This window comes from Triturus cristatus, chromosome 3_1 (genome assembly GCF_964204655.1).
Source record: "Triturus cristatus chromosome 3_1, aTriCri1.1, whole genome shotgun sequence".
Lineage (NCBI taxonomy): Eukaryota > Metazoa > Chordata > Amphibia > Caudata > Salamandridae > Triturus > Triturus cristatus.
The window spans coordinates 923,736,190-923,757,596 of record NC_140583.1 but is presented as its reverse complement, the minus strand read 5'-3'; the positions used below and the strand labels follow the sequence as shown (position 1 = coordinate 923,757,596).

The following is a 21,407-nucleotide window of genomic DNA, read 5'->3' as shown; positions in this document are numbered from 1 at the left end:
ATGCCAAATTCGACTCCATGCGGAGTCCGTGAAGCTGTACGACTGTGGTTGGTATGAAAGGTTGCCATTTTCTTATTATTCCTTTAAGTTAGGAGTTCATGTGAGGCTCTAATTATTTATGTAGGTGCGATGCAGTATGTCCTATCCTCCTCAAATTACTCAATAAGCCATGGAGTTCGGAGGGGGGCTGAGCTTGAGGCAATTTCTGGATGGCACTCTTTATTTTCAATAAGTTCTAAAATTCCATGTCTGGAAGGTCATGACATGCATCCAATGTAGAGAATGCTATGGGGTTTAGAAATGTGCCCAGGGCTCCTATTGCATTTATATCTTTGTGAGCCCGCAATTCCCAAAACAGTTTTTCCTCCTAATTTAATCCTGCGATTGTGTCAGAAGGAGGCTGGTACTGAGTCCAAAATATGTTTGTTCAGTAGCTTGTCTAGTCGTATTAATGCAGCGATCGTTATCACACAGAATGGGTTTTGAATGGTCTTGGGGCAGTTTTGTGACATATCGGATGGAGCGTGCAGCGGTAAGGGGTACAGGGTGTGTAGGAAAGAGCCCCTTTGTGCAAGGTTACCCCAAACATTTTCCCAGATGACTGATGCTAACTTGATTAAGTGTGCCCTGGGCCCATGCCAATCAGGTTCCCAGGGCCTGTGATCTTTCCCAAAACTGTACCTTTATTTCCACAATTGGCACACCTCTGAGCCACATGCACCTCCCTCATAAAAAGGTACCCCTGGTACCAAGGTCCTTGTGACCAGAGAGTGCCTCTGAGGGCTGCAGCATGTATTATGCCACCCTCAGAGACCCCCCACCTTAACACCCACACACTGCCATAGCAGGCTGCTTGTTTTGGTGCACATCAAACTGAAGAGTCAACATTGCACACATCCCCGTGTGCAATGCCCAACAACACTGCCTGTGGCATGGATAAGTCACTCCTCTATCAGGCCTCATAGCCTTAAGACAGGGTGCACCCTACCCCAGATGTGGACATGGCAGCATAAGCACTATGCCCCTACAGTGTCTGTGCCATTCACCAACATTTTAAGTGCAGTGAAGCCATTATGAGTACATGGGCTGTGAGTTAGTCAACAAAACTCCACAGTTCCATGATGGCTTTACTAAAAAACTGAGAAGTTTGGTACCACACATCTCAAAATAATAAACCCAAACTGATGCCAGTGTTGGACTTCTTATAAAATGCACTCAGAGGGCATCTTAGAGATGCCCTCTGAAAAAATCCCAACTTCTTGTGTACTGGCTGACTGGTCCCCGCCACCCAGCTACCACCAGACATGTTTTTGACCTCATGGGGTAAGAGCCTTTGTGCTCTCGGGAGGTCAGAAACAAAGCCTGCTCTGGGTGGAGGCGCTTCACACCTCCCCCAAACAGGAACAGCAACACTTGGTGGTGAGCCTCAAAGGCTCTCACTATGGATGTGCTGATTTGGGCCGCTCCAACTAGTGGAGATGCCTGCCCCCCTGTCCAGACACCACTTTTGGCAGCAGGACAAGCTGGAAAATTAGTAAGCATAGTAGTGTCCACCTTAGCCTGTCACAACCCTAGGATCGCCAGGAACTGAGGTTAACCCCCTCATAGAAATTCTACATCTTGAGTTGGAGAATTAGGCCCAATAGGCCATGTGCCCCTCTCCCGAAAAGGAGGGGGCATCCAAAGGGTGTAGTCACCATAGGAAACCGTAGCCATTGGCTACTGCCCCAAAACTTATTAACGTCCTTAAATTTAGTATTTAAGGACACCCTTGACCCTTGTTCCTCAGATTTGACAACCCAAGAAGGACTGAAGAGCTGTGCAGCAGTGGAGAAGACAATAACTGACTTGGACCCAGCCCTACATGCCTGTCTCCTCCTCCAGCGACCCCGTTACAAAAAACTGGCGTGGCCCACAGCCAGCAACCTCTAAGAACCCTGGTGGGCCTGTGCGGTCTTCGAGAAAGACTCGTGTCTCTCATGGACACCGGATTAATTCAACTAAGAAACCAACACAAGGAGTCCGGATCCAGGCAGATCTGCAACACTTGCACCCAATGCCGGCGGCCCGAATCCAGGTGGCCCACCGACCCAGTGAAGTTTCTCCGGCGATCCTGACCTAGGATCCTGTGTTGCATGACCTCTTCTGGCCTCCCCCGCAACACCTGCAGCCTCAACCTGAAGTTTCCCACCTGAACACAACCGGATCTGGTGAGAAAACCTGACACCCCTGCACCCGCAGCCCCCTGGCCTTGGTGTGCCCAGCCGACAGTGTCCTGCCATCTCCCCCAACTACCCAACTTACCTCTCCAGTCATGGGATTCCTTTAGGCAACCTCCGGAACCGAGCTTCCAGCTGATTTCCCCAATCGAGGATCTCCATTGGTTTCAACGGGGCACCACTTCCCAACACCTCCTTTGAACTCTGTACCCGGCCGCCCCTGCGACGCTGATGGTGCAGTCTCGGAGCTCTTTGGTGGCCCCTTCAGTGCTGATCTTAACCTCCAGGGCCTGTGTCCCTCAACCGCAGGTACTTAACTGTAACCGGTGCCTCTTCGGGGGACCCCTAGCCTCCATAGGATAACACTGGGTCAAGTGACCTCTCCACCCGGCAGCCCCAGTGCTGCTGGTGGTGCAGAACCTACCTTGATCAGACCCTGGCCCAGTGTTGACCAAAAACACTTACTTACCTATAGTTACTCACCAGTCCTTTTCCCATATAATTGCATTGGTCTACACTGTATTGTACCAAGTGTGATCCTGCATACAAATTATCTCATTATGTGTTGAAAAGCATTTCATGCACATGAAATGTATTGTTTGTTACTATAGAAAACCTATTACCAGTAAATGAAAGTACTGTATAAAAGTATACTTACCTGTAACGGAGTTAAACATGTTTACTAGAAATAAAAGATAACAAAGGTAATATTTTTCTACAATCATTGGCCGAGCCAGTAACATTGAAAAGTGTGTTCCTGCCTTGTATGAGTATGTGCACCAAATGCATTCACACTACCCTCTGATGAGCCTAACTGCTCAGCCCAGCTACAAATAAATTGAGAGTAAGATATTATCTACTTTAACCTCTGTCATAACTTTGGGGTCTCACTGGATCGGTGCACACTATACCTCTTTTTGGTATAGTATATACAGAGCCAGCTTCTTACATTGGTGGATCAGTTGTGTAGTCAATGACTTTGTATTTGTTGGACTACTTAGATAACACCTGATCACACGACAAGACTCCTAAATTGTCTTCAGATTCAGATTTTTAATTGAAATTTTTTCTAAATTGTTAAGTCTTGTTAGGGCTTTAGGTAAGTCCCTTTTAGTATTTTTAGAAATGTTAAACTTTCTGTAGTTAGGGGTAAAAGAGTTTTAGACGTTTTTGATCTCTCGAAAACAAAATCCCCACTATTAGTGAAATAATGACTGATACACAGGACAGGGTTGAGGAGCTCGACTTCACCCTCTACATTAATCTAGAGATGAGGGAGCTAAGGTCCCTGTGTAGAAGTAAAAATATTTACATGGGGACCCATGCCTTCACGGTCAAGCTCCAGGAGCTCTTGGCAGAATATGCATGGGACCACCCTTCTGAAGGGGGGGATCCCAACTAAGGAGATGATGAGGTTAGTGATGGAGAACAACCCCCAACCTTCCACACTAAATAGAGAGGTCAGGGTCTCTGTGGCCCCGACTCCAAGGGTAGTACTCACAGCACCTAGATCCCACACAGGTAGGTCAGGTCTTAATGAGATCATTGAGAACAGCCTCATTAAAGAGGACATCCTTCTAGCATTGTTGACCAAAAGAATAGATCTAGAGGCTGAATATACGATGTTACATCGCATGCGATCACAACGTGAACCATTACATCGCAAGTCATTTCAACGACTTGCTGTAGTGGGGGTGGTGGATTTAGGAATAGTATAATTTACTATTCCAACTCCAGTGTGTGCAACAGCAGGGAAGGTGTTGGAATAGTAAATTATACTATTCCTTAGTTTAGTGTGCCCCCTTGAAACGACTTGCGATGTAATGGTTCGCTTTGTAACAACGCAGTCAATGTAACAACCGCGTTGTAATCGCATGCGATGGAAACGCAGTTTCCCCTAGAGTACCGTCTCCTGGCTCTGGAAAAAGAGAGCAGAGATGGGCTTACCTCATGAGTGTTTCCTTCACCATTGTTTTGAGAGAGTGCTGAACATATAGTGAAGCTACAGCTAGTATCTGTGCTTGCTTAGGATCTGTCCTACTCACAACGTGTTCTGGATTCACTGAGGGCCAGATTTAGACAACATTGGTGGGCATAACCACACACAAGATTCTACAGTGCCCCCTTTTTACGGAGTCCTCCATTTCTCAGAGTGTGGCCAAAGACCAGTGCACAGAGCTTTGGAATGGTTTGACATCACCACTTGCACTCCCTGCCCATACCCCTACAAACCAACTGCGCATTGCCTCCAACCATCTACAGGTGGGCAAACTAAACCTTGTGCTCAGCCACCATGCACACAAAACCCATTGTGAATGGCATTTCAACTGTGCTCGAAGGGCTCAGCCACCTCCCCTGTGCTGAGTAACTGTGCTTCCAGAACTCGCCCCCGGCTGTGTATAACTGACAAGATTTTTCATCGACCACTGTACCCCAATCACAACGACCACAGCCAGAGACAGCACAATGCAGGCTATGGTCACAAGTGGTGGCCTTCTGCCATGCAGTAGGCCCAGCTCCTGTGCACTCGAATCTGCAGCCCACAGCAAGAAGCAATAGGTGCAGGGTAAAGATTTCAGTTATACGCTGTGATGCAAACTGTGACCCCTGAACATAATGCTCATGGCTCAGGACAAATGCAGTAAGTTCAGAGTTCAGCACAGGACCAAGGCAATGTTCAGTCACCAGGCATTTTGCCAACCCCAAATCTGCTGCACAGCCTTTGGTATGGCACTTTCCAAAAGTGTCCCTGTAGAACTACTATTTCATGGTCAAGTAATCATGATCATTTCATCTTAGAAATGGGTTGTGTCCATTCCAAATAGCCAACAAGGCGCATTGTGACGCAAGCTTTGACTCCGAATTTACACCCTGAATCACCCTTCATCTACTATGGGGTCAGAGCAAACTCCACTTGTTCCCTCATTACCTACCACAACCTTTCCAGGCTTTTTATCTTTAAGTGAAGATTGTAGTCAGTCAGTGTCTGGCTCTGAGAAAAACTGCGACCACTACAGTTTTTGGTCAGAGTGGCTATCACGTTTTAACTGTCCACCAATTCATTTTGAATCTCTGGACTCAAAATAGTTGCTTTTTGGAGAGTATGCCGATCTGAATCTGTAATCACACAAGATTAAATAATTGAAATAAACAAAAGATTAGGAGAGGATTTGACCTAACAGCTAGGGCGGTCCACCTTAAATCTGGGAAACCGGGTTAGAGTATCGGCAACGACACACAACATCCTGTGATTCTGGGCAAATCCCTAAATCTCCCTGTGCTCATGTAAAGCGCTCTGATACCCAATATCTTTGGATTAAGTTCGCGCTATATAAAACTCCCAAAAAAGTTTGAAAAAAAACATTTACATTCTGAAGCTTACATATAAAAATACTTTATACCAAAACACAAATCTATTTTTCTTAAGTAATGTTTTAGCGTCATGTTTGATTTGGTTTAATTCCGCGCCAACAAGTTCTACAGTAAACCAGAGCAAAATTATGTATGAACTTAAAATGGAAAATGCTTCTTCTGCATCATCACTAATTGGTCCTCCCACCAACAAATCTGCAAAATAATTTGAAAAAACAAACTTAGATAGGCAGATTAGATAAAGATTACCAGAGTTGTTGGCAATGTAACATTTCCATTACCTACCCAAATCAATCAGAACAAAAGAATTGCTATCACGGTCTCAGTTAAATCATGCCATTGTAAATTCACTGCAATTAACCAGTTCTAGTTAACTTAAATAACTATAACTGGTGTCTTAAGGTACCTATATTATAACTAGCTTCGCGCCATGTGCAGCTTTCTAATCAATAATTTCATTGCAGATGTTGCAGTGATATTATCAGTGATCTCATGGAAGATATCATGAGTGATGTACTATGTGGGATAAATCACTATAACTGGTGAATTTAATTTCAGTGGTTTTGTACATTTAAAACGGGGAAGTGGCCTTAGCAACGCGGGCTTAGCCATGCATGCGCTTTCCCCGCAAGCCGTACCACGCTTGCCTTAACCACGCATGTGCCTTAACAACGCATATGCGTGGTTAAGGCACTGCACTGTCTAGTTGCAGAGAGGAAGGGGAAGACAGGAAGAGGAAGACTGCGGAGAGGACATGATGAGGTAAGTGGGGCTGGGGCTTGGTATTGGGGGGTGGAAGGGGTAGTTTATTGGGGTGGGGGTAGGTTTTAGGACAAATGAGGGGGTTGGAGTAGTTTTTAGGGTGGGAGACAGTTTTTAGGGCTGCGTGGTTTAGGCATGTATGGTACCATCATACAACCGTTATAAGTTTGCATCTTCTAACATACCTCTTCACCTAACTATAGTGTCACTTTAACCATTGGCTTTTCAGGGAATTTCTAGGGGTTTTATTTTAATGTAAAGTAATCTTTCATTACCATAGGTAAAGCCAACTCCCCAGGACACAGTGAAAGATCCGACCCTGGGCAAGAGAGTACCCCGAAGCCTCTTAAGGCTATGTGGGGGAAATGCGTGCCTCTCTCTCTCCTATAATTACTCAGCGACCTGGCCCATTTGGACAGGGGAAGGTGTGCTCCCCCTCCCCTAGTATAAATGTTTAAGGGGGGAGGGGGTCGCACAACCTCACTCCCCTCATAATACATCTTTTGTCCCTGGGGTATAGGGTACACGGGCCTTTTAAGCCTCAGGGGGTGGAGTAAAGTATACTTGGCCCTTGAATGGCTCTGGAAGGGGGAGCTGTAAAACCTCCTCCTCTCAAATATATATTCTTGAAAACAACAACTGGGTTTTTTTTCAGGGGGGGGGGGGGGTTGGGGGGGGTGATAAAGACATGATCCCGCGGGAGCTTGACTATATATTTTGGCAATGGGGGTAGTCAAGACACAGACTTTTTTTTTTTTTTTAAACTGAACTTAGGACAGCAGATAAGTCTCCAAGTGCTGTAATGGGTTCCCTACAACATTTTACCTCATGTTGCAGGCAGTCAGAGACTTTCTCCCGCGGGAGCAGGATGGCACAAGGGTAACAGGCATTACAAATGTAATAGGTCTCTCACTTTTTGGGAGTTAGGACTATTGGCATTGCTCAACAGCTTCCGGACAGAAATTGCCCCTTTGCAGGTGCCGAACAGAGCAATGATCCGTGAAACGGCATGAATGCCTAAAACTATGTTGCTAGCCTACAAAATAAAAAGACTGATCAGGAGGACCAGGAGGAACTGTGGATGTATTGGGATGGCTAACGCAAGCAAACAATGAGTAAAATCGCCTGGGCAGATCCAATGCACCAATAAAAAACCCTGCATTTATAAATGGCACAACAACGAACAAATGGCAATTAATGGGCAAGTCAAAAATTGATAGAGGAGATAACAACAGGTCTTGCATACAGCGTATGCACGCTGCCTATGCTCAACCTAATTTTTTTTTTTAAATGCCCCCTGGGCCAATCAGAAGGCTCAATTTTTTAAAAAATGGGGTATGAAGGACTTTGAACCCAATCATCCAGATTATACATATATTTTTGGAGCCTAATATCTCCAAAACTATTAAATGGATTTACACCAAATCACAAAAAGCACACTTTCTGGACCAAGATCTACTGTTCTGCCAAATTTGGTGTACGTCCGTTCAGTAGTTTTCGCAATATCGATGTCCAAAAAAAGTCTATGGAAAACGCATGGGGATTTTGTGTTTTGGGGCGAAGTATTTTTCTTGGCTCCCACTTGACAGATCACAACGAAACGTTCCAGGGAGGAGCGGAGGTGGATGAACGGTTTTGCTAGAAAGTTTTATGAAAATTCGTCAAACGGTGTTAAAGTTATTAGCAAACCAAAAAATGCTCTTCCTGTGGAAAAGTAGACCCGACTATAAACACCCACTGGCAACAGCCACTTTGTAATATATAGATGCACACTTTCTCTTCAAATACAATTTGTACAGCTGTAATGTGGAGAAAAAAAAACATTCTACTTCCTCCTATGTTTAAGTAGTAAATACAACACTTTTCTACCATTCACAGAAAAAAATTAATGGGAATGGTTTTTATTGCTATATAGACTGTAGTCACAAAACCAACGTATGACTGGGATACATACATCTATCAGCTTTGTATGGATTCTTTGGACAACCCAATCTCATGCTATGTTCTTAACTCAACATCAGGAAACAGAGCTTGTCATTCAAGATTTGTCAGTGGACGAAAAAACACAAACTTCCAACATTGGACCCTTCCTACATAGCAATTTGATTGTCAACTTGTGCTGAATATATGCTTGGTTTTTTCTATACTGCATTTGGATTACATATTTAGGTCCAGGAAAATATAACTTACAGCTAATGTACTATCTCCAACATTTGATGCAATAAGTCCATCTATGGTTCCATATTCTGCATCTCTGGCATTAAGACGTTCAAGCTGGCGTTGTTGGATTTTTCGGAAGACAAGAACGGCAACCGCAGACAGAATGATCAACACAATCACAGGAGCAAGAATCACAATGGCCAAGGTTTGCACACTGTAATTCAAAGGATCTCCATTTCTGGCTTTATCTTCAAAATAAAAGCAACATATGTCCCTTGGTTAAAATTGAAAACAAATGGTTTACTTTTCTCATAAAATATTACAGATCTATTTTCAGAATAATTAGGCAACTTATTATCAGTAGTGACGTTTCTGGTGGATACTTCATCTAGCTGCAGATTCCTCCTCCCATAACTTTAATTAGGCATCAAACTGAACCCAGAAATGTTGAAACAGCTCTCCTGCATAATAGATTACACCATGGCTTCGACTAGATGCTGTGATCTCCCAGGATGTGATAGACAGAGCCATACATGGAGCCACCATTGAACTCTAAAGTTAGTTCCTGTCCTTTTTTCCACACCTCTGGCGGTAGAAAAACTAACATGGAACCTTAGAAAACATATAAAGATACTTCTTAGAACAGAGATGCAGGTGGGTTAGTGAGTAATCTGGAGACAGTGTATCCACTTGAAATATCATTGCTGAAGGGAACATTCTACTAATAGATACTCTTACTTGCATATGAATTCACATCAATCAATTACAAAGCAATAAAGCCACAGGAGAAGGGTCAGAGTATAAACTAAGTGTCCCAAAAATACATAACATAAGGAAACATTTAAGCTTCTACAACATACTTATTTTATTAGACCATACGATACAAGCCAAATGTTCTGAATTTCTTTGTATTTTCAAACGTTGAAGCTGTAAAATGTCAACTCTCTCTGATTGGGAGAAGGGCTCTCTTCTAGAGTACCCATAAGTAACCATATCACCCTCCTTAGAAAGGGCAAGAGAAGAGATCAGACCTGGACACCAAATCCAGTGTTAAGGCTGGATCTAAAACGTTGTCTATCAACCGCAAAATCATAATCAATTTAGCAAAAAGGGATCCCTTTTGTGATCCTACAAAAGGGAAACTTCCAACATGCTCTCTCTCAAACAGCATGAAGTAACATGCTAATATGCACATGGCTTTACAGGAGCAAGCAGCTAAGATCCCAGAAGATAATAATGTGCCTATCAGCTGAACCTACAGAAATTCTCTGACAGACTCTGAGCAAGAAGAGGAACCAACACCTATAAAACCATGAGCCCGTAGCCCAGTGCCCTTGGTTGACTGACGAGAAGCAACTTCACAGAGTTCAGAGGCTGATCTATCCCAAACACACATGACATATTATAACTGTCATTCAAAGCCAATAAAGATTCTGACATCAACAGTCTACAATATTTCTGCCAGAATATTAACTTTAATCTCTGTGGCAGGCAACAACTTTCCAACCACCTTAAAAGACATTAAGTCCCATGAAAGATCTGAAGAGGTTCAAAATAGGGCTACTACAAATACTGGAAAACTGACCCAGAGACAGTGTCATGAAGTACATGCTGGTATCATCACGTAGGCTGAAACAAAGATTACGTCCTTTGGTGGCAAAACAGTTGCTGCCGATATCATAAATATTAGTGGGGTCAACCAGAAAGAGACAAGGCAGCCAGCATAGGGCACTGTCAATGAACTCAGGCGTCAAACGCACATCAGAGGGTCGACAGAGGAGGGGGCAGCATAGCCTGGGAGTAAGTCACCTCTTCAGCAGGGTTAGTACAATGGGCCTGAAAGGCTGGCAACGGATTCTGTGGTACCGGAATCAGAGGCAGGAGACAATCATTGGGTTAATGTAATGTAAGTGCCAATTTGTATCGCGCGGCAATCGCTCCAAGGAGCATCTAGGCGCCCAAAAAGGACCACCAGATGTTAGGTAGTCCCTATGCTTACTTGATCGAGAACCCGAATTACACTAGGCTTCTGGCAGTTATATCTTGGAGATTAAAGATCCAGGTTTTTAGATGTTTACGGAAGTCTATTTCTTTATCCAGTAATCTCAACTGGGGGGGAAGAGTATTCCATGCTTTTGCTCCCAGTACCGCCAGGGATTTGCCCCCTCGAGTTTTGAGTCTGAAACTCGGGACGGTAAGCAGGTTGGCCGTTGAAGAACGCAGTGCTCTGGTTGGACAGTATCTGCTGAATTCTTTCCTCAGATAGGACGGGCCTAGGTTGTGAACAGCTCTAAAAGTAATTAACAGTACTTTAAACAAAACCCTTTTTGTAATGGGCAGCCAATGTAATGCCTTGAGGGCTTTGGTTGCAGATGATCTTTTCGGCCATTTTAGAACCAGCCTCGCTGCTGCATGTTGCACCATCTGAAGTTTGTGTGTGACAACTTTATTTGTACCAGCATAGAGGCTGTTGCAGTAATCGATGCGCGATGTTACAAGTGCAACCGTAACTGTTTTCCTTGCTTCAAGGGGCAAAAGATCAAAGAACTTTCTCAGTCCCTTTATTACCCCAAAGCACATGCCTGCCACTCTAGCTGCTTGTTGTCTAAAAGACCGGTTAGAGTCAAAATGCACCCCCAGATTACGGGCAGAGTTGGTTGTATGAGGTGGTATTTCAGCTTTTTCTGGCCACCATAATCGTGGGGTGAACTCATTTTTTGGGCCTATAGGCATGATCTCGGTTTTACCTGTGTTGCATTTCAGGTGATTTAGGCGCATCCATTCAAAGGTGGCCGTTAGGCAACCTTTGAGCTTATCCTCCCAGGCTTGGTTATCCTTATCCATTACCAGGATAAGTTGTGTGTCATCGGCAGCACATGGTTCCAAAGGTAACATTATGGTCCAATTTATGAAACTGATTCGCCAACCAGAAGTCATATCAGGCAACTGGGACAGACTTTGAGATGAAGAACAGTCCTCAGTTCAGTAAGTCACAAACTTGGAATGAAAGGACTTCCGGGGAAGGGATGGCGCACCTCATAACCTACCTTGGGAGCAGGATCTGGTGATGCACCAATGCCTGGCTTCATCTATCTTCATTGTGGCCTCTAGACACATTAGGAGTCCCCATCTTGTCCTTGACTGATGTTGACCAAAAACAGTACCAACTGGCAACAGGCCTGGAGGCACACAGAGAGCCCAACCCCATGAGTAGACACTGTGGGAGCTAGATGATGGAGCTCAGGAATGACAGAGGTGGCACATACGCCAGCCTAACTTCTTGTTCCCTGAAGCACTGCAATCGATGAATTGGAGAAACTTGTAACAGAGAGCAACTCTACAACCATGTTGAAGGGCACAGAAAAACTGACGTCAGAGAAAGGGGTGATGCCGTATAGAGCATTGCGATGTAACACCCGGGCATGTACTGCACTGAATAGCAGCCATGGAACAACCTACTGGCACAGGAGAGCCATTTCCATGTTAACAGATTCATTCTGATTCCTGAGGAGTTTCACAAGGTGAGGAACCTGCAGGTGAAGTCTCCATTAAGATGTTCCTTTTGGTTAGAATACTTGCCACTAACCTTAAATCAAGATAAGTGAGCACACACCTTGGACACAAGCATCTTACCTCACAGTTTTAAATACATTTAGGATCTTACCTTATCCACAATATGGAAAATGCTACTTACCAGTATGCATGTAGAGCTGTAGATTTGTATACTTGTGCATAGATCGCCATCTGGTGTTGGGCTCGGATGTTTGCAGTTTTGTTTTTGTCTTGGAATAAGTTCTTTGTAGTCACGAGATAGGTGACTCCTCCTTAGGACCATAGTGCACATGGGCATCGACTCCATCCTCAGATTGTTTTTTCGCCATAGAGGGTGATGGTGGAGTTTGTGAGAAACAGAAAAAGATGTCCATGTGTGAGGTATCCAAGTAAGATAGTACTGGAACAGATAGAGGTATCCGGGGAGGTGGGTGGGCATATACGAATCTAGAGATTTACATGCCAAGAACAGATGCATACTGGTACGTAGCATTTTCCGTTTGAGCATATGAGCTATAGATCGTATACTTGTGCACAGACTATACAGCAGTTACCTCCTTAGCGGTGGCTACCTGTATCTGTTGAAGTGGTTTGAAAAAGTGTTCTTAATAGAGCCTGGCCCACACTAGCTTGTTGTTTAGCTTGCACATCGACAATAGTGTTTTGTGAAAGTGTGGGGTGTAGCCCAAGTTGCTGCTTTGCAGATGTCATCTAGGGGAATGTTTCCTAAAAATGCCATAGAAGCACCTAGTTTGCGTGTAGAATGCGCTCTAGGGGGAATGGTTAATGTGCGCTTTGCTTTTTGGTAGCATATTTGAATGCATTTAACGATCCACCTGGCAATTCCAGCTTTTGATATAGGATTGCCTTTATGTGGTGGTGAGAAAGATACAAAAAAGTGGCTTAGTTTTCCTAAATGTTTTTGTCCTTTCAATGTAGTAAAGGATAGCTCTTCTGACGTCAAGTGTATGAAGAGCCCGTTCTGCTACTGAGTCTGGTTGAGAGAAAAAGACCCGTAGCTCAACAGACTGGTTAAGGTGGAAAGTAGAAACTACTTTTGGTAAGAATTTGGGGTTTATTGTGATGTACTTGCAAAAATGGTTCTTGTATGGTTAATGCCTGGAGTTCTCTAACTCTCCTGAGAGATGTGATTGCAAAAAGAAAGGCTACTGTCCAAGTGAGAAATTGTAACTCACATTTATGCAAAAGTTCAAAGGGGGGACCCATGAGCCTGGTAAGGACAATGTTGAGGTACCACTAAGGAGAAGGTGGAACTTTGGGAGGAATTATCCTTTTAAGGCCTTCCATGAATGCTTTGCTGGCGGGTACCCTAAAAAGTGACGAGTTTTGTCTGTTTTGTAGGTAAGCGGCTATGGCGGCAAGATGTAATCGTATAGATGTATATGCTAGATAACATTTTTGTAGATGCAAGAGGTAACAAATAATGTTTTGGATTGAGGCATCTTGTGGATTTATTATGTTATTATTACAATAAATAACAAACCTTTTCCATTTAGCCGCATAGCACACTCTAGTGGTAGGGCGTCCAGCTTCTTTATTGACATTCATGCAGTCTGGCGGGAGGTTGAGGTAACCGAACTGTAAGATTTCAGGAGCGAGATCGCTACGCCAGATCGCTAAGCCTAAAGCTCACCTTACTTTGCACATCTACGGATCGTACCTTTGGTGCTATTTTTTAACCTTATTCTGTATTTACTGTGTTTTATATATATTTTTTAATCATTGAATATTGGTGATTTTTACTACGTTTTAAATAGAAGTAGAAAACGGCGAATATATCTTACTGAATTGGGCACTCTTGGCAGCTTCACGCGCCGCTTCACCTCCTCTCTCCCTTGGGGCTCCCATTTCCTGGTTGTGCCAAACTAGAGACGCCATCTTGTTCAGTGCATGCTCTAGTGCTTCAAGAGGGCTGGGGCTCAAAAATGCGCGCTGCGCGAGAGTCTCTTGCCTAAAGCTCACTGTACCTTGCACATCTACCGATCGTACCTTTGCTGCTATTTTTTAACCTTATTCTGCATTTACTGTGTTATTTATATATGTCTTAATCATTGAATATTGGTGATCTTTACTGAGTTTTAAAATCGAACTAGAAAACGGGGAATTTAACTTACTGAATTGGGCACTCTCGGCAGCTTCATGCGCCGCTTCACCTCCTCTCTCCCTTGGGGCTCCCAGTTGCTGGTTGTGCCAAACTAGAGAAGCCATCTTGTTCAGTGCGTGCTCTAGTGCTTCAAGAGAACTGGGGCTTAAAAATGCGCGCTGCGCGAGCGCACAACAGACGCGCGCAGCGGGTGCACCGCGGCGCGCCTAAGGCAAGCCCGTCTGCGCCAGGCGCAAGTCATTATGCCGGTGCTCAGGCTGTAACCAATGCAGGAACGTTGAGGTATGATGGGTCTGAGCTATTATCCTTAAACTCTTATAGCTGTGGGATATGCAGGAGATGGGATGTTGCGGCAGATAATAAGTACACCTGTGATAAGTGTAGACTCGAACTCCCTCCATTTCCCCCTGTCTCCATAGGTGAGACGATGGGTAGAATGGAGCTACAGAATGTTAAGGCTGTTCTTATCAATGCCTGTTCCATTCCTAAGCATTATCAGGATATTTTTGATTTGTTGATTGAGGAGTCTCTGGACCTGCTCTTTGTTACTGAAACATGGTTTAACCCCTCCTCCAACCCAGCTATGGAAATGGCTATCCCCAATGGGTTTAAGATATTTAGAGCCGAGCGCAAAGTTGGGCGGGGCGGGGGCGTTGCACTGATTGTGAGGGAAGCGTGGGACTGCCAATGCAGTGAATTGACGGATTCCTCTGACATTGAAGCCCTCGACTTCTGCATCAAAATGTCCCCTTACTATTGCTTGGGCGGGATACTGTTATATCGTCCCCCTGGACCTACCGGTCCTTTTCCCAATCTGCTTGCCGACTGGACCATGCATAGGGACTTGCGTTACGCATATTTTCTTCTTCTCAGCGAATGTAACATCCACATCGATAACAGCAACGGGAGTGACGCACAAGATTTTTTAGCTGTGATACAATCGTCTTCACTCCAACAATATGTGACTGTCCAGACTCATTGCGGTGGTCACACGCTTGATGTAATTTGTGCTAGTTTGCCTTTGGTAGTGTCTCCCCCCCTTCCTGGTCTGACCATTACCGGATTCCTTTTTCCTGGCAGATTTCTAAAGGTCATCCCTCTCTCAGGCCTCGTTTCAATGGCCGGGGTAGGATAGCTCCTAAAATAGAGCCTGCGGCTTTCTGTCTAGCTTTAGCAGAATGTCCGCTGTCGCTTCCTGATGATCTTGGTCTTGCCCATTTTAACAGTTGGATAGAGAAGGTGGTGAGCAATCTTCCCCTCAAGTCAAACCTAGACACCATAATGCCCCACTGCCTAAACCTTGGTTCTCACCCCAGCTTAAAATATTGGAGCAACATTGTAAAAAGCTGGGGAAAAAATGTAGACAAGATTAAAACTCGGGTGCCAAGACCACACTGAAATTGGCCCAAAAGGCTTACTATGCGGCCATTAGACTGGCCAAGCGGACTTATTACACTGACCGTATTGCTCAGTCTAGTAATAATGTTAAAAGAGTTGTTTAGCATTGTAAAAAGCTTCACTTCTCCTAATGCAATGAATGTGGCCCACACCCCTTCTCTTGAATGGTGTGAAGAACTTTCCACCTTTTTTATTAATAAGGTCAGGGCACTGCAATCTCATTTTCAAAACTTCAACAGCCAGATCTCTCAGCTGTCCCCCGACTATTTGACTGGCTCCACTACCTGAGTTACCTTTTCTGCATTTGAACCTGTTCCTCTGACAGACTCCCTGGCTGCCTTATCTTGCTTTAAATTAGGCTCCCCGCATGATCCATGCCCTGCGAAACTTATGGCCACTGCTGCGGTTGTTGTTAATCCCTTTGTGAACCATCTGATTAATACCTCACTCTCTTGCTTTTGTGCCTATTGACTGGAAACAGGCGCTGCTTGTTCCTCTCATTAAAAAAACCCACTCTCGATCCCCATCTCCCTTCCAGCTATCACCCTATTTCCCTGCTCCCTGCAATTGCTAAAGTCTGTGAAAAAATGGTTAACAAGCAGCTCACATTTTTTATTGAACAGCATGGCCTTCTCCACCCTGCACAATCGGGCTTCAGAGCCTCTTACAGTACTGAGTCGGCCCTCGTGGAAGTAGCAGAGGCTATCCATGAGACCGTGGATGCTGAGGGCAGGGCCGTCTTGGTCCTGCTGGACCTCTCGGCCGCTTTTGATATTGTCCCCCATTCACTTCTCCTTGCCAGTCTACATAAGCTTGGCATTATCGGCACTGCTTGGGAGTGGTTGAAATCCTTCCTCGAAAAGAGAACTCAACAAGTCTGGATTCCCCCTGATGTGTCATCAAATCAAGATTTGTTGACGGGAGTACCTCAGGGGTCTATTCTTAGTCCTTGTTATTTAATCTTTACATGACTGCTCTTATTCAGCTGGCTGAGGATCTGGGTGCCAAAGTAGTTGCCTATGCAGATGATACGCAACTCTTGTTTACCTGGAAGAAACAAGAGGCTGACACATCTCATGTCAAGGCCTGCCTGTCTGCGGTATTCAGCTGGCTTGAGTCAGCTCAGTTAAAATGTAACGCTGACAAAACTGAGATTCTCTTCTTTGGGGAGTTACCCCCTCTGTTTTGGCATCACTTCTGGCCGACTGAGTCCCCCTGTCCTTCCCCTTCTGGCCATCCTGTGAAAAATCTTGGCATCTGGTTTGATGATACACTCTGTTTTGGTAAGCAGATTGGCAAACTTACTGGCACTTGCTTTGGTATTTTAAAACTCCTCCGTAGATTTCTGCCACGATTGCCTCTCTCTGCTAAAGAAACGGTTATCCGTGCTTTGGTCACCTCTCGCATAGATTATGAGAATGCACTTTATGCCGGTTTGCCATGTTACCTTCTGGACAAACTTCAGGTGGTTCAGAATGCCGCTGCTCGTCTCCTACTGGATCTTCCTAAGTACTCCAGTGTTAGGCATCACTTGCGTAATCTACACTGGCTGCCAGTTAAAGCTAGGATAAAGTTTAAGGCTATTACCATTGCTCGCGCTGCACTCTAGGAGTATGGCCCTGCTTATTTTAGGAAACGTTTTCAGTTTTACACCCCTGGCAGGTGCCTGCGCTCCTCGATTATGCTCCTAGCATCTATCCCCAGGTTTCACCTGAAACGTAAGGGTGGCAGTTCTCTGTCCTATCTTGCAGCAACCTACTGGAATTCCCTTCCCCTGGATCTATGCAATCTGAAGAATCACTCTCAGTTTAGGAAAAAGCTAAAAACCTTCCTGTTCAACTAGCCTGTCCCTCTCACACTCTGCTTTGGTTCTCTCTGATGCTTTGGCTCGCACCGGGACACTCTATTGAGTAGACGTGCGCGTTATAAATCCCTTTAAAAAAACAAAATAATAATAAGTTCAGTTGAGCTGGATCCGGATGCCTTATTACTCCATGGTTCTGTGTAAGGAGCTTTAGAGAAAGGTGTAGCTTGTGATGTGGAACTACTGACAGTTCCAACAGGGTTGTGAACCATGGTTGTCGTGCCCATGTGGGAGCAACCAGGATCATTGTGAGAGACTGTTTTGAGCTTGCGCACCAGTAAGGGAATGAGCGGGAGAGGCAGAAAAGTGTACGCAAATCTGCCTGACCAATTCATCCATATCGCATTGCCTTTGGACAATGGGTGTGGATACCTGGAGCTTGGGCATTTTGCATTTAAATGCTTGGTGAACAAGTCTATGTCTGGTTGGCCCCACATCTGAAAAAATGGATGAAGAACTTGCGGATGAAGTTCCCATTCATGGATCTGCTGTGACGACTAAGCAGATCCGCAATTCCGGTTGTGTTCTCCTGGAAAATGTTCTGCTAAGAGGTATATTTTTTGAGGAATGGCCCATCTCCATATGCTTTGCGCTAGGCGTGAAAGCTGTAGAGTGTGTCCCCCCCTGTTTTTGTATACAATACATTGCTGTTATATTGTCCGTCCGGACGAGGACAGTTTTGCGTACGAGGTGTACTTGGAATGATTTTAGTGCAAGAAAAATTGCCAGTAATTCGAGGTGATTGATGTGGAGCTGTTTTTGCTGATGGGTCCAAATACCCTGAATGGTGTGGTTTAGGAGATGAACTCCCCAGCCAGTGAGCGATGAGTCTGTTGTGAGCACTATTTGTGGAACTGGGTCTTGGAACGGTCGCCCTTTGGAAAGGTTTTGTGTGTTCCACCACTGCAGAGAGTGATGTGTGCGGCTGTCTACTAACACCAGATCTGTAAGCTGACCTTCAGCCTGGTTCATCTGACATGATAGACACTCCTGTAAAGAGACGCATTTGGAGTCTTGCATGGGGTACGATTAAAATGCAAGAGGCCAACATTCCTATTAGCTGCATAACCACTCGAGCTGGTAGTGAGTGTTGAAGTTGAATCCTGGTTATGAGAGTTTGCATGGTTGCTATCCTGACTGGATTGGGGTATGCAGGGGCTTTGGAAGTATCTATTGTGGCGCCTAGATACTGGCGGGTGTGGGACGGTTGAAGATGTGACTTGCTGAGGTTTATTGTGAATCCTAAGCGGTGTAGCAGCTGGATTGTGTGGTGTGTGTGGTGCACACAATCGCTGCGTGATTTGGCTTTTATAAGCCAGTCATCGAGGTAAGGAAAGACATGAATGTGTTGTCTTCGCAGGTGAGCTGCAACTACTGTGAGACATTTTGGGAAGAGCCTAGGTGCTGTAGTTACCCCGAAGGGGAGCACTTTGAATTGGTAGTGCTGGCCATCTACTACAAACTGTAGATACTTCTCGTGGGAAGGGTGAATAGGAATGTGGAAGTAGGCGTCCTTGAGATCTAAGGTGGCAAGGAAATCGCTTTGTTGGAGTAATGGGAGGACCTGTTGGAGAGTAACCATGTGAAAGTGGTCGGATTGTATGTACAGGTTTAACGGTCTGAGGTCTAATATTGGGCTGAGTACTGTCCTTTTTTGGAATGAGAAAGTAAACGGAGTAAACCCCTGTACCTTGACGGTGTATGGGAACCGGTTCCATTGCGTGCTTTTGCAAGAGAGAGAGAACCTCTTGTTTGAGAAGCGTGAGATGTTCCGTGGACATGGGACGCTGTCTGGGTGGTATGTGTGGAGGAGTGGAGGTGAGTTCCAGGCAGTAACCATACTGGATAATTTGTCTCACTCACCTGTCTGTGGTGATGGAATTCCAGACAGGTAGGAACTGTGATAGTCTTCCCCCCAACTGGAGTGGAATGTTGGGGGGGGGGATAAGTCACTGTTTTGTGGTAGGAGAGGAGCGGGTGTTATTACAGCGGCCTCTTCCCTTGGTCTTATTGCTTCTATACCCCCCTCGAAAATATCCTCTGGTAGAGGAAGATTGAGTGGGGCTTTTGTATGACGAAGAGTCGTCTGTGCCAATGGTTTTGGAGGCGCCTCTATAAAAGGAGCGACGAAAGGAGCCTCTAGCTGTGGGTAACTATAGGGCCCTCATAGATTTTGCTGTCTCAGTGTCTGTCTTCATCTTTTCCAAAGATGTGTCTACAGCAGGCCTGAATAGGTGTTCTTGATAAAAAGGCTGATTAAGAATTTGAGACTGCACCTCCTGTTTAAAACCAGATATGCACAGCCATGCGTGCCTGCGCAGTAAAAGACTTGTGTTAACCGCCCGAGATGCTGTGTCCGCTGCATCGAGCACATTTAATTGAGGGGTTGGTAATGAGCTTTCCCTCTTGTATAAGGTTGTTAGCTTTTGCATTATATTGGTCTGGAAGATGTTGCATTAATGTCTCGAGTTTATCATAATGTGCCCTATCATACCTGGCTAGTAAAGCTTGGGCGTTAGCAATGCTCCAGTAATTTGCCGCCTGTGACGCAACTCGCTTACCAGAAGCGTCCAATAATTTCGATTCTTTATCTGGTGGAGGGGCATCACCTGTTGTCTGGGAGTTTGCCCATTTACGGGCATTTGAAACCACTAGAGAATCTAGAGGGAGCTGCCCCTTGATATAAGCTGGGTCGTTTGGAGCTGCTTTATATTTTTTGTCAACCTTGGGGTTGAGCACTCTAGCCCTGACAGGGTCTTTAAATACATCAGGGGCATGTTTAATCATGCCCTTGAGCATGGGTAAAGTACTTGTTGCCCTTTGTGTCTGTGTAAAAGTCTCTAGCAGAAAATCTTAGTCGGAAGGGGGTGAGTGTAATTCTACACCTTAGTATTTGGCTGCTCTGTCAATGAGTTGCGCAAAACCTATGTTGTCAGGTATATCTGGGGCCTCATCATAATAAACCCAGGGTCAGGTGGTGGAAGACTATGGATGTCATCATGGTCGTCATCCCCTTGTGGGTCCCCCTCCCCCATCCCCATCCCCCAAGTCATCCTCATCATCCTGTGGTGGAGGTGAAGCATGAGGTAGTGGAGAGTGTGCTGGAAAAAGTGGCACAGTTGGAAGTGCTGGAGGGGGAGAGGAGGGTCTAAGAGGTGAAGCTGCCATGTCCTTTCTCTTTAAGGGCAGCTCAGGTGCTTCTGAGGTGTCTAATTTTATTTTCCTAGGTGGCAATGCTGTCACTTGACCTGTAACAGGGTCAATATGTATAGCATTTGTTTCGGACCCGGTGAATCTGGGTGAAACAGTTCTTCTGAGTGGTGCTTTGACTCAGTCTCTCTAACCTTAGGAGGGGTTTTGGTCTCCTTCTGCTTCGGTGGAGTTTTGGAGTACGAAATCTTCTTTGGTTCCAAAGTTTTATGGGATTTCTTCGAGTCTTGTTCTCGGCATGTTTCGGTGACGAAAAGGTCGGTGGAGAGAGGTAAAGGTTATAGAGCTCGTTGAGATCATTGTGTGGGAATTTAGCACCACACAGGGGGCATTTTTTAAATGGAGTTTTTTCCATTGACTGCAGGGCCTAATGGCACCGATGGGCACAACAGCCCGCGTGAATGATTGGAATCGAAGTTGTGATGAATACTTTGGATGCGCGTCGAAAGGTAATGCGATCGAAACAATACAGTCGAGCGGTGAGGGACTGCGCGTCGAAAGGGGCTAGAGTACGACACTGCCTAGAGTGCAGCGATTTACATCTGAACCCGATGGCGGGAAAAACAATCTGAGGGTGGTGTCGATGCCCATGCGCACTATGGTCCTAAGGAGGAGTCACCCATCTCATAACTACAAAGAACTTGTTCAAGACAAAAACTAACTGCAAACATCCGAGTCCAACACCAGATGGCGATCTATGCACAAGTATACGATCTACAGCTCATATACCTCGAACATTAATTTT

The 21,407-nt window shown here is 45.1% G+C and overlaps 1 protein-coding gene across 2 annotated transcripts in view; it reads right to left on the bottom strand.

Annotated features, from left to right (window-relative positions):
• ACVR1 (activin A receptor type 1) overlaps positions 1-21,407 on the bottom strand; it is a 318,170-nt gene that overhangs the window by 136,457 nt on the left and 160,306 nt on the right. For both annotated transcript variants that reach the window (XM_085645512.1, XM_085645514.1), the window contains one exon: positions 8,544-8,761. In XM_085645512.1, the coding sequence (XP_085501638.1) occupies positions 8,544-8,761 (218 nt within the window). The remainder of the gene's footprint in view (positions 1-8,543; positions 8,762-21,407) is intronic.